The sequence below is a fragment of the Bos grunniens genome, chromosome 12, assembly GCF_055505025.1.
Source record: "Bos grunniens cultivar Pamir isolate PY7600 chromosome 12, Bosgru_T2T1.0, whole genome shotgun sequence".
NCBI lineage: Eukaryota > Metazoa > Chordata > Mammalia > Artiodactyla > Bovidae > Bos > Bos grunniens.
Window position 1 is genome coordinate 52,273,395 of NC_141176.1, and position 14,151 is coordinate 52,287,545.

The 14,151-nt window shown below is 45.7% G+C and overlaps 1 protein-coding gene and 1 long non-coding RNA gene across 2 annotated transcripts in view; both read right to left on the reverse strand.

Annotated features, from left to right (window-relative positions):
- Positions 1 to 14,151, reverse strand: part of LOC147361765 (uncharacterized) — a 181,916-nt gene that overhangs the window by 84,537 nt on the left and 83,228 nt on the right. The gene's annotated exons all lie outside the window — the stretch shown is intronic.
- KCTD12 (potassium channel tetramerization domain containing 12) lies at positions 165 to 6,523 on the reverse strand. The gene has a single exon (XM_086329992.1). It carries the CDS (start codon positions 6,140 to 6,142, stop codon positions 5,162 to 5,164), a length of 981 nt encoding a protein of 326 aa, XP_086186118.1. The 5' UTR covers positions 6,143 to 6,523; the 3' UTR covers positions 165 to 5,161.

Consider the following 14,151-nt stretch of genomic DNA (forward strand, 5'->3'; position numbering starts at 1 on the left):
GAATCCCATGGACAGAGGAGCTTGGCAGGCTGCAGTCCATAGGGTTGCAAAGAGTCAGACATGACTGAAGTGACAGCATGCACACATGCTGTATTCAGAGTGCCCCTTAAATGAAATTAGACCAGTGTGTGAGCCAGTCCATACCTTGGAGCCAAGAGGAATAATTAAAGGAGTAGATGTTTTATTCTTTAGTGTTTAATAGAATACATAACAAGTCACATAATCAATGATTCATTACTTCACACACAGGGAGGAAAACAGCATCGAGTATTTCTGTTATACAACTGGTTGTGAACAGAGAGAACAAAATTTCTAGAGCATTTAGATGGTTGAAGAAATTCTCACTTTAAGTTTGGGCATGTCTGAAAAGAACTTCGTCGGTTTTTAAAATATAGAACGATTGTTTTTTCCTTGGCTTTCTGTTTTGTTAGAAAGTCTGGTAGTTGTATGATGATTTTTTTTCCCCCTTTCTCCTTCAATCACTGAGGAAATGGCTAAGTGATCCATATCACTGAGCATTTAACATGTTCAACAATTTCATAAGCCCAGGTAACTCTGTGGGAATCTTACATCATCTCCCAGATAAGAGTTTTTCAGATGCCCAGAAAAACTTAAACAACACATTATTTATAACTTCAAAATTAACATACATAATGGATATTTTTAACCTTTGTCATTAAATGTCACATATGCTGTTTGAGTGATCATAAATGAATTGTCATTTGTATTCAATAGTAATAGCAAAATTCACCTGCCTATGAAGTCACAAAGACAGTTGTATAATAGCTTACATTACAATTATGTCCACATACCTCAAAACACGTTTAAATTTTTTTAAAAAACTTGGGGGAAAAAAATCACAAAATGTCTAAGGTGACAAGAATTCTTGATCAACTAGTTCAGCTTCCTACCACACGAGATTATACTGTAATATAAATATTCTGGTTGAATTTCTTCCATCAAAGTTTCAAGGGTCCCAGTAGAGAATATTAATCTTCAAACATTAATCCTTTTAGATGTTTATTGTCCAAAATTGTGACGAAGAAAAGTTAACTTCAACATAGCATGTTTCTGGCTTTAGGAAGGCTTATTTTAGGTACCATAGCCACTGGAAACAGAAGAATATTTTATTTCTCAAGAGAGAGATTTAGGTCATCTAAGAAAACTAATTCAGTTTTTAAATGAGTTATAATAAGGAAAAACAGAAGAAAAAAAAATCCAAAGAATTTACTCTGGTAGGTTTAGAATAAAAACATTCAGTTTACAATAAAAATTTTAAGTCAACTGAGTAAAGTACTTATGATTTAGACTATAAAAGAAATTCTTAGGGAATTCAACCCCAGTCAATACTTTTCTAAATACCTGCACTATCATTTAGCATTTTCCATGTGGAGTATAAAACTGTTTTTTGGCTATTAGATTAGAATTTACCATAATTTGAAAAGTAAAAAATTATCAAAGCTTCAACTTACATGGCTTTAATGTAATAACATTACAAGGAAAAAACGAATAAAAATGGAAATGTGTCATGAGCACTGCCAGTTGCCCATTTTGTCTGAGAATTCAGATTATGCATTTCCCCAGAGAAGCAACAGGCCATACATATATATACGGATCTGGTTTGAAAGAGAAGACAATTTGGGCTAGTATTAATACAAATTACTTTGCTATCAACACCAAAACCAAATAAAATACAAGAATAAAAATCGTCTGGAAAGGGAAAAAAAATTTTAAGTTTCACACACTCAAGGAGTATTTTCCAAAACACATAATCTGAAACATTAAAATGAGCATGGATCATAGTTCTACATGTATTACAAAACAGACAATTTGTCAAACTCTTGGTGCAAAAGCATTGGACATGGTACCTGTTTTTCTAACCACCACTGTCAACTATTCTTTTTCAAAAAGTTAAATTTGTTATTAAAATCTCAGTAATATTTATGGACCAAATGGTAGTTGAGCCATTACATATGTAAATACATACTGCACTGAGTCAGATGAATGCAGTTTAATTTCTGAATAATTTATGACACTCTTCCAAGTTACTGACTGTCTTTGGAGGGCTTACTCACACATACCCTCAGAATCTCATCCAACCTACAGATGACAATCAACACTCCCAGCCCGTGATGTAGGCCAGTAAGGCTCCATGGCTCAAAGCACATGGTGAATAAGGGACCCAAAAGGGCAGTGGCCAAGTCATCTTACCTCAGTTTCAGTGTCCACCCAAGGGAAACATGAGTTTCCTACCCAGCCTTTACTTTGGGTTGAAGATAAAATTTTTCACGTATCAACTTCCAACTTTAGAGAGGACAGTTATCATACGAAAAGAGGTCAGTTTACTGTCTCTAACAGTTCAATTCCCAGTTTTTCAGCTAATGAAAGAAGGAGGGGAGACCTGCAGGCCACCAGGGATGTCTGGAAGGAGAAAATTTTGCCAAGCAGTGGAACAGTCAACTCAAAGTTTTACAAGATAAAACTTTTTAGACTTGAGTGGCAGAGACAAAACTCGACCAGTTTCCCATGACTCCTGGAGTTGAGCAGACTTAACAAGGAAAATCAGAAGCTCAGAGTCTTGCCATATGTCAGTGGCTTTCATCTGTCCCCAAGATGTTCTCAGTTACCTGCTTTGTGCTGCACAATACAGAAGAGCACATGGGGTACAGAAATCTCTGTGATACTCACTTTTGGCCAGCAGGTGACATTCCTAAATCATTTCAGGTTTGAAACAGGGGTATGTTCTAATGCGTTACCTAGTCCGAGAACATACTCAACACCAGCAAATGTGACTTTCTGATTTTGTTTCTGCTTCCTTTAAAATTACAGTCTTTGTATATAAAGCTAACTGTACTTTTCTAAAAATGAACCTCCAGTGAAAGACCTCAAGTCCTTCTCTCCCTCAATAAAAAAAGAAAAGAATTAGTGGATTAAAAATGCAGGTACCTTGGTTTACAAAGACAGTTAATCAACATATTAGAATACAACTAATAGCTAAGCAAAAAGAATGGAGCAAATTCAGCTTTATAATTATGCATTTTTTTCCTAACCGAATTTCCCCATAGACAAGGATATAAGAAACTCATCAAAGCATGTTGCTTTAGTATATACACCATCTGATGCAAGTTACTAGGGTAAATACAGGAAAGTTTATAGCATTTAGTAAATGAATTAAAAAACTAAATGATTCGTGTAAAATGTTTATATATGGTATATACAGATTGGATCACATGAGGCTAAGAATAAAACTGTTTCAATTCTTAACATCTGTTACGGACATATAGGAAGATATAGTACAAGATTCATTTTTAAAAAGAAGAAAAAAATAGCGCTAATTTCAACACTGAAAAGACTCTTACAAAATCTTTTAAAAACATACTTCAGAGAATGATGCTGAAACAAATGAAAAAGGAAAGGCTTCTCCTTAATCACAGAATATCCAAAGGAGCCTCATAGCATGAAAGACAAGGATTCATTTCCCTTCACTTACAGTGTAGATAGGATATACAGTGGGGATTTATTCCATGGTAGAGTAAAGGTATAAGGCAACCAGGTCTCCTTCTGCTTCAGCTGCATTTACCTGGGACACCATTTTATTGCTCAGCTAGCTCACTTTGAAGTACTTATTTGCCTTCATTTAAAAATATTCCCACTTTCCAGTTATCTACAGATGGCAGCCCTCAGCATTTCTGCTTCTCTGAAGCTCTGTCATTTGGAAAGACTCACCTTCACTTCAAACCACCTGCATCAAAAGGGCATTTTCAGGTTTGCCCAGAAGTCAACATTGGCTGGGCTTGGAGAAAATAAAGATTTTTTTAATAAGAAAACTAAATCTAAGTAACTCAAACGTATTTTGCTCAAGGTAACAGATTTTAAAATCAGGACTTATAATCAACAAGAAAATAAAAGTTCAAAAACTAAAACCCTACTGGGTAACTCTTTGGTTAGGTTATATAAGTATCAGTAACTTCTAAGTTTAGGACTCAAAACAGTTAGTTCAATCAACTGCCAGGTAAGAGGAGATCTGTGATCGATCTTTACAAAACGCTCTGCTTGTTTCTTGCCTGCTATTTTGTAAATGTGCATATACTCAGACGGATGGTACAAACTTCCAACTGTCAACAATAAATGAGTATATCTGCTCCCCCCATTTCCCACCCTTCTTACCCTTCTCCTTCCTCCCTCCCCACCCTACCCCCTAAGTCTTAAGAACTAAGGTACTACTGCCATTCACTGCAAGAATACGGGCTTTCCTAACACCCACGACGTGCGTTACCACCCAGCTCCGTTTACAGTCACAGCAGTGCTTGGTGACCTGGGCTGTCATGCTCTCTTTCCCCGTCTTGCCAATAAAGGCTGCCATGTCAAGCCGTCGAAAACCCTCGAAAACCAAGGGCTTCGGGCGCTGAGCCCAGGAGAAAGGGTGCCTCCTCAGGCAGGAGGGGAACTTCCTGCAAGTTTAAGCCACAGGCGAAGATCTTTAAATCGGCACGGAAACCAGAGGCTCCTCCGTAGAGCCAGCACGAGATTCTTCTACTTCTACCTGTAACCGTTCCGAACTTTCTTCACGTGTAGTCACTGAACTACCTCCGCACTGAACTCATTACGGCTCGGCTCCGGAGTCCTCCGTTCAGACTTCTAACACTCTACCTTTAAAGGTCAAAAGACTGCGTAATGAATGACCTTTCGAAACTAAACTATTCCCAGAGTGCTACCAAGTCTCTTAAACCGCGAGTGAGTCATCAGGGCTTTGAGAAGACTTCAAGGAATCTTCTACACAAGTGGACAGGGTCCAATCAGGGTCGAACAATTCAGTCATTCCCGGCTACTCTGTGGCTTTGTGGCCACACTGCCCCACCCCCCACTAGATCCAGACTGAAGGACAACTCGAGGGGAGGGTTGGTTTGGGGCCGGGGACAGAGGAAACATGGGGTGGAGGGGTACGTCTGGGCTCTCTTTCAGTGGGGTCCGGAGAAGACGAAGAAGCCGATAGGATCTGCGGCTGCAGCCTGTAAAGTGAGGGGGCAGTGGGTCTACGGGAGGTGGGGAACGGGGGGAACGCGAGAACGTGGTGGGTCGGAGGGGGAATCTAGAGTCCCCTCCAGGGCAAAAAGGAGAGGAGGGAACAGGCGCGCTGGAGTCGCCAGGGGGAGCGGGGAGCTCACTCCCTGCAGAAGACGTACTCGGTGTAGCTAGTCCAGATCTTGTCCTCGCTCTGGTCGGTGCTGCCGGCGAAGGCGCAGGTGCCCGTGGAACTGCACGCCACCATGTGGAAGCCCGACTCGGACAGCTTGTCGAAGGCCTGCTCCAGGAAGTTGAACTTGAGGTAATAGCGCGAGGTGTAGCGCTCCGGGGGCCGGTCGGGGTCCCGGCTCTCGTTCAGGGTGTCCCCGAACACCTCCTTGGCCAGCGACGTCTTGCCGCACACGGTGATGCGCGCCACTCGCCGGAACTTGGCGTCTGCCTGAGCATCCCGCCCGATCGTGTAGGAGCCGCGGTAGCCGATGGTGATGTAGCCCGAGCGCCGGCTGCCGTCCAACGACTGGGACGGCGTAAGCAGCGGGCCCGCCGCGCCCCCGGACGGGCTGCGGCTAGCAAGCTCCAGCGTGGGCGACGGCGCCCCGGCCGAGGCGCCCTCCTGCTGCTCCGACTCGGCGGAGCCGAGCGGCAGCAGATCGTCGCCTAGCGAGCCCTCCTTCTGCACCCCGCGCCGGGAGTGCGGCGGCGGCAGTCCGGGGCCGGGCTGCTGGGGCGCCCCGAGGCGTCGCACGAGCTCGGGCAGCTCGAAGTACTCTGCCTCGCGCTGCAGCCGGCTGCGCTCGGGGAAGTAGTCAGGCAGCACGAGCTGCAAGTCCCGCAGGTAATCCAAGATGTAGCGGAAGAGGAAGCCGTCTCGGTCCAGAAAGAAGCGGCCTTTGCTGTCCCGGGCTAGCTCTTGCGGCTGCTGCTGCGTGAACATGCGCCAGAGCAGCGAGTCGGGCACCGACACCACCGTGCAGCGCCGGGTCACATACACCTGGCCCCCCACGTTCAGCTCCACGATGTCGGGGAAGAGTGGCGGCTCCGCCGAGGACGACGAGGAGCCGCTGCCGCCGCCGCCACCCCCGTTGGGTAATCCACGAGTGCTGTCGGCCAGAGCCATGGCCAAGAGGTGACCGGGGCCGCCGCCGCCGCCTTTCTCGGACACTCGCTCAGCCCTGCGCCCTGGCTGCCGCCGAGAGCCGCGCGGAGCCGAGCGCACGATGCGAGCGCGCCGCTGTGCGCCCCCGCGAGCCCAGCTGCGCTCCGCCCGCCTCGCCCGCGCGCTCCAGGGGAGTGCCGGGTGGAAGCCGGCGCGCCGCTTAAGTAGAGCCGCCCGCCCGGGCGCCGCGGCGCGCAGGAGGCGGGGGCGGCTGCGGAGCGGCGGAGCCTCGCTCCCCCGGCGGGAGGGGGTGGTGGAGCGGGGAATCGATTTGCATCTTAAACGCTGACGCCGCGGCCGGCGGCTGGCTCCACCCCGGCTCGCGCGCAGCCCGGGGGCCCCGACTTCCCTACTGCCCCGTCGCCCCGCACTCTAACGCCTTCCCGCTCCCGCCCAACTTTCTTCCTCCTCCAGAGTGGAAGGTCCTGGATCCGGCTCCTGGGGAAGAGGAGCCTTCTTTGGAGGGACAGTCCGGTGCGCCGGCTCCTCTCCTAACTGCACCCGGGGACTGCGGAAGAAGCATGTAAACTTTCCAGTTCCCCCAACCCGGGGAATGGGAGTGCCTTGGCCACCCCTCTCCCCCGGAAACAAGCCGCTTGAAACACTGGGACTGTGGCGCCATAAACACACCGGCCGTCGCGTCGCTGAAAGTTCTAGAGAGAAACCAAAAAATCTGGAGTGGTGGTGGGGCCGCCCCCAGCCCTTAGGCAGCTAGATTTTGTTCGCGTGTACGAGTAGCCTCGAAAAAAAATCCTGGAAACAAAAAGCTAACCTCGGTATCCTGCTCTCCCGTAATTTGTTTTCCGGGCCAAAAGGCAAACTCATTAGTTAGGAGACCTCAGAACTGGAGGAAACGGGCTGAAATGGCAGAGGGGGACTTCGGGGCAAGTTCCCTTCTGAGTGGCCGTCGCGGTCTCCTCCCCGCTTACCCTGCCCTTCGAGGCCAGGTTGAAAAGGCGTACAAGGTGAGGCCTAAGGGAAAGCCCCGTCTCCGGAGCCCTCTCAGCCCCGGGTGAATGGCTCTATGCACTCGGAGAGTTTGAAGATCTAACTGAATTTAGAAAACCTACCTTTCAAATTCGGTTCAGTTCAGTTCAGTCGCTCAGTCGTGTCCGACTCTGCGACCCCATGAATCTCAGCACGACAGGCCTCCCTGTCCATCAAATTTCAAACCCTGCGTCTTTATTCTCGCAGAGGTCCTTGCGCCCCTGCTGTCCCGTAGGCCCGGGTCATTCCCTGCAGCCCTTTCCGAGTTCCCTCTAGTCTCAAGGTCCTTGTGCATTTGAAGGCCTTCTCTAAACCTCATTTGGTCTTGTAACTCCTACCCACTTCACAATGCAGCACACAAGTCTCCTCCGGGAAGCCTTCCCTGACTTCTCAGGCAAGTGGGCTTCGGGTGGCTCCTTCCATGTACCCTAAAGCCCAACACAACATGAAATTTCACATTTCTGAGTGATTATCACATTTCTGACTTTAGCAGATAAAGTGCTCCTGACCACTGCAGAAAAAGGACAGAAGAGAGGCTAGTGAAGGAGGTGTTCTTTTTGTTGTTCAGTGGCTAGGTGATGTCAGGTTCTTGGCGACGTCATGGACTGTGGCACTGCCAGGCTTCTTGTCCTTCACTGTCTCCCAGAGTTTGCTCAAACTTATGTCCATTGTGTTGTAATACTATCTAACCATCTCATCCTCTGTCCTCCCCTTCTTCTCCTGCCTTCAGTCTTTCCCAGCATCAGGGTCTTTTCCAATGAGCTGGCTCTGCATCAGATGGCCAAAGTATGAGAGCTTCCACTTCAGCATGTCCTTCCCATGAATATTCAGGGTTGATTTCTTTTAGGATAGATTGGTTTGATCTCCTGGCAGTCCAAGGGACTCTCAAGAGTCTTCTCCAACACCACAGTTTGAAAGCATCAGTTCTTCGGCGCTCAGCCTTCTTTATGGTCCAGCTCTCACATCCATACATGACCACTGGGAAAACCATAGCTTTGACTATTAGACCTTTGCTGGCAAATCATGAAGTCAGTGGATATTTGTTGTGTGCGGATATTTGCTGTGTGCCAGCTGTTTGGCTGCTCCCGGTAGAAGAATGCAAGGTTGAATATGCTCCCAAGAGCTTTCAGTGTAGCTGGGTAGGCCAGAGTTAGAAGTCTGAGCAGTTTATCAGATCAGTGTGAAACACAGACTGTCAATCGGTATAAATCAGGCAAGATCTTTGTTCTTGATTATAATGTTTCCCCTTTTGTGTAACTACCCACTGAGCTTTACAGTCTCCTCACGGATAAGTGTCATTTTTACTTTGAAATGTTTATGTCTGCTGAACAATTATCTCATTCATATCAGTGTGCTGAAATAAGATCAAGCCCCAAATCAGCTCACTTAACTGCAAGGACAGATTCTGATACTGAATATATTTGACCACTCTCTTTTTGTTTGTTCTTGGGTATAAATAATAGCTGACACAGAAGTTCCAAGTTCCAGTGCTGATTTTCTAGGGCTGTGCTCTTTGTTAAATCAGTGTCAAACCCCGAAAGAAACCAGTCTCTTTTTTGTAAATCCAAGAAAAGCCTTTGTATCAATTCTGTACATATTTTTGTATCATTTCTTTGTTCATCATCTTATCAGCAAATCCTGTCGGTTCTGCCCTCAGAATTCTTCCAGGCTGTTAATGTTTCACCACTTCCCAGCTACCACCTGGGACCAAGTCACCCACTGGACTCCTAACTGCTTCCACCTTTGCCTCCTACAGTCTTCTATCACCAGAACCAAGAGGGATCTATTTAACTAAGTCAGATCATGTCACTGTCCAGAGCCCCTCACTGGCTTCTCATCTCACCAAAGAGCAAGAACCAAAGTCCTTTTATTGCTTACAATACTGTACTAAATCGAAGGTGCCCCACTAGGACCTCTCAGACCAGCATGCGTGCTAAGCTTCAGTAATGTCCGACTCTTTGTGACCCCATGAACTGTAGCCCGCCAGGCTCCTCTGTCCATGGGATTCTCCAGGCAAGAATACTGGAGTGGGTTGCCATGCCCTCCTCCAGGGATCTTTAGACCCAGGGATACAACCCGGGTCTCTTAAGTCTCCTGCTTTGGCAGTTGGGTTCTTTACCTCTAGCACCACCTGGGCAACCGTCTCAGAGCCCTTGCCATTTTCCCATGAACTCTTGCTTTAATTTGGTGGCTCAGATGGTAAAGAATCTGCCTGCAATGCAGGAGACCCAGGTTGAAATAGGAAATGGTAACCCACTCTAGTATTCTTGCCTGGAAAATTCCATGGACTGAGGAGCCTGGTGGGCTGCAGTCCATGGGGTCACAAAGAGTTGGATACCACTGAAGCAACTTAGCACACAGGAGGGGCTACACTTCCCGCTTGCTTTAACCAGATTACCCTCTACTCCCCCTACTGTTGGCTCAGGGCCTTTGCACTTCCTGCTCTTTTTCCCTTCTTATCTTCCTCATCTTGTTCAGGTGTCTCCCTTCTCATCTTCTCCAGGTCTCTGCAGCAAGACCTTCCTTTGATCACCCCACTTAAGTGGCACAACCCCACCCAGGCAGAATCATGTACCCTGCTTTATTTGTTTGCTGTTTGTTTCCCCACATTAGAATATAAAGTCCAAGAGATTAAAAATTGGGATTTGCTTGATTCAACACCACATCCCCAGTGCCTGGAACAGAACTGGCATATAATAGACATTGGATAACTGTTTCTCACTTGTTTATTCCACCAATCTTTATTAAAGGTCTGCTACTATGTTCCAGACAACATGTTTTTTAAAAAAAAATCTCTGCTCTCTGGGGGCTTGCAGACCTGTGAGGGAGACTGATAATAAGTAAACAGATGAGTATATCTACTTCAGGTAGCAATAAATGCCATGAAGAAAATAAAAATGTGAAATGAGATAGAGGGACTGGTTGGTGAAATAAGTTCTGGGATACTACAGTAGATGAGAATATACATATGTATCTGTGAAGAGCCAACTCATTGGAAAAGCCCCTGATGCTGGGAAAGATTGAGGGAAGGAAGAGAAGGGGGCAACAAAGGATGAGATGGTTGGATGACATGACCGACTGCATGGACATGGGTTTGAGCAAACTCTGGAGTTAGTGAAGGACAGGGAAGACAGGCGTGCTGCAGTCCGTGTGGTCACGAAGACTGGGACATGACTGAGTGACTGAACAACAACAACAACACTGTATACAGACTGGCTGGGAGTCTCTCCAGGAGAGTGGCATTTGAGCTGAATAATAAGAGAGACAGCCATGGGAAGTTCTGAAGGAAGGGCATTTCAGGCAGAGGGCAGAGCAAGGGAAAGGAGTCTGGATTAGGAATGAGCTTGGTATGTCTCGCAGTGGAAGCTTGTCTGCCGTATCATCTTCATGTATCCTGTGATCGCCAGAGTACTCTTGAAGAGACAGGACAAGCTCACATGTGAGCGATACTGGATATGCCCAGACATCTTCGTTCTCCATCACTTCACACGTTCATCTGTCAGACGCTGGCCCACTGCACGAAGTCATTGGGATTTCCTTACAGAAGTCTTGGTTGTGCATGAGAGGAATAATAATGAATGAAACGGGTGATACCAGACTGAAGAAATAATTTTCTGGTTAATTTTGTAATGTTCTGTTTCCTGTCTACTGGTTGGTGTCATGAAATTCAAGAGGAAATAAAATAAGGAACTTTAATGCTGGGACTTAATGGGCTGGGTGTTTACAGAGGAGGGGAGGGCCATAACTCTTTAGGCTCTTCAGTAGATTAAATATGCTTAATTGTCAGAGGGTAAGGAAAGTTCAGATGGTAGAGAATCTGCCTGCAATGCAGGAGACCTGGGTTCGATCCCTGGGTTTTGGGAAGATCCCCTAGAGAAGGGAATGCCTACCCATTTCAGTATTCTTGCCTGGAGAATTCCATGGACAGAAGAGCCTGATGGGCTATACAGTCCGTGGGATTGCAAAGAATCGGACATGACTGAGCAACTAACACTTTCACTTTTCAAGGGTAGATTTGGGAAGCCACTAGCTCTGCATCTCGTCTCAATCCAGTTTCTAGTGATGGATGCATTAATGGTGATTGTTTCTTCTCAAGTGACTGTACTTTTCTATATAAGAGACGGAGCTCTGTCCTTTCATCCTGAGATGTAGGGTATTGGCTACATCCTTGTACCTACTTTCTCATCTGATTTGTATCTCTTCCCCACTTATTGCCTTTTCTTCCAACCAGCTTCCCACCCCCAGTGCACACAGTAAATATTCTGGACACCAAAGAGTTGAGAAAAGAATGAAGAAGATTAAGAGAAATGTAAAGTTAAAAAGGGAGGAAGAACTGGGGTGAAATGAAGTGAGTGCCTCTGAGGACTGAATAAATGTAATATATGTGAAAACCATCTGTAAGCTGTAAAGCACCATTCAGGTGTCAGAATCAGAATTTTCTACTGCCTTTCAAGATTGACAAGTCTACTCAATAAATACTGAATGAATAAATGAATGGCAAAAAACATGAAAATGAATGCTGTGAGGCAAGAGGGGAAGAGACAGAATCAGAAATTGTCCCAAACAAATGTTTAGCTCATTCATCATCTTCCCAATACAAGTGAATCTTATCTGTACGCAGGCTTTAAAAATCATTGATTTTTTTGTATACAGGGAGAGGAAAGAATGAGATTCAGAGAGATTAAATATCATTAAGCTTAAGGAAGCAGGGGATAAAATGATCTCAATAAATAACTGGTAAAAGATATGCCAATAACTAATTTTAAAAATGAGAGTGAAAATGTTCTATGAGGAACACTGCCGAAATATTAGGTTGAGACAGTAGAGAAAATCACAACATCATGAGAACCAGAGAAACAAAAAACAATTTGGAAATTTTTTAATTTTCATTTTTGTATCCTTATAGACAGTTTTGAAGCTTTTCTAGGAAATAAGTAATAATATGATGGCATTTATATAGTACTTACTATGTGCCAGCCCTGTTGATAGAACTATATGTGTATTAGTACATTTAATCCTCACAATAACTCTATGGAGTTGGTACTATTACCGCCTGATTTTTAAAAGATCATGAGTGCAAATAAGTGTTGGAGCTGGGATTTGAACCCAGACAGTCTAACTTTAGAATCTGTGCTTTTAAACAATGCCTGTGTATATAACTGTATATATATAAACACATCTATGAATGCTTTATATGTAGGAAAGAAATACGTTCTATGATTCTCCCACTTTACAGATATGAACCCAAGGCAAAGAGGTTAGGCAATGTGACCAAGACAATGCAGCCATTTAGCCCTGCTCAGAGCAAGAATGGCGGAGAAGACGATGGCACCCAACTCCAGTACTCTTGCCTGGAAAATCCCATGGACCGAGGAGCCTGGTAGGCTGCAGTCCATGGGGTCGCTGAGGGTTGGACACGACTGAGCGACTTCACTTTCACTTTTCACTTTCATGCATTGGAGAAGGAAATGGCACCCCACTCCAGTGTTCTTGCCTAGAGAATCCCAGGGACGGGGGAGCCTGGTGGGCTGCCGTCTATGGGGTCGCACAGAGTTGGACACGACTGAAGCGACTTAGCAGCAGCAGAGCAAGAATGGTGTTCTTTTTTTTTTTTTTTTTTAATGATTTTATTTATGTATTTGTGGCTACACTGGGTCTTCGTTGCTGTACATAGGTTTTCTCTAGTTGTGGCGAGCAGGGGGCTACTCTCTAGTTTCAGTGCACAGGGCCCTCATTTCGGTGGCTTCTCTTGTTTCAGAGCGTGGGCTCTCGGGTGCACAGGCTTCAGTAGTTGCAGCTTCCGGGCTCTAGGACAAAGGTTCAGTCGTTAGGCTGCACCGACTTTATTGCTTCACAGCATGTCAGATCTTCTGGGGCCAGGGATCATGCCTACATTAGCAGGAAGAATCCTTACCACTAAGCCACCATGGAAGCCCAGGAATGGTATTCTAATGTCCATGGGCTTCTGATCTACAGCAGAGGTCCCCAGCCCTGGGAGTTGTGGACAAGTATAGGTCTGTGGTCTGTTAGGAACCGGATCACACAGCAGGAGGTGAGTGGCTGGCAAACAGGCAAAGCCTCATCTGATTTACAGCTCTCCCCATCATTTGTATTACCCACCTGAGCTTCACCTCCTGTCAGATCAGTGGTGGCATTAGATTTTGGTAGCGGTGTAAGCCCTCCTGTGAACTGTGCATGAGAGGGATCTAGGTTGCTCACTCCTTATGAGAATCTAATGCCTGAGGATCTGAGGTGGAGCTGAGGTGGTGATGCTAGTACTGGGGAACAGCTGCCACTGAGTCCCATCGCCCCTGGAGTCAACCGTTCAGTTACAGGAAAACATCCGGGCTCCCGCTGATTCTGCATTATGATGAGTTGTATAATTGTTTCCTTATATATCACAACGTAATACTAATAGAAAGGAAGTGCACAATAAATGTAATGATCCTGAAACCATCCCCCTCCCCAGTCCATGGAAACATTATCTTCCACAAAACTGGCCCCTGGTGCCGAAAAGGTTGGGAACCACTGATTTACAGGATCAGTAACCAGAAACTCAAAGTAGCTGCTGAGAAAGAACTAGGAATTAGGAAGGAGTTCAATCCCTGGCTCTCGTTTCTCCTTCTACCAAGGGCCAAACCCTGACTCAAGTAGGAATCTGAAGGGACACACTGAGCCCACAGACAGAATGGACACTCTTGTCCTACTCGTCACCCAACTGAGTCCTACACATGATAAGTATGATTTTATTTCTGGCTATATGAAATATCATTATGGTTTGCAAAGAACCAGATTTATAGTATGTTTATTCAGTCTTATTCTGATCTCATTTACTCTGGACAAGGATAAAGCGAGTCCATCGTAATTGTTGAGATCTAGGTTCCAATATTCAAAAGCAAGTAGTATCCACTGCTCTTCTGGAGCTTGTAAAGTTGAACAAACATATTCTACTTGTGGTGTTAGATGTCAAACTGAGCACAAAA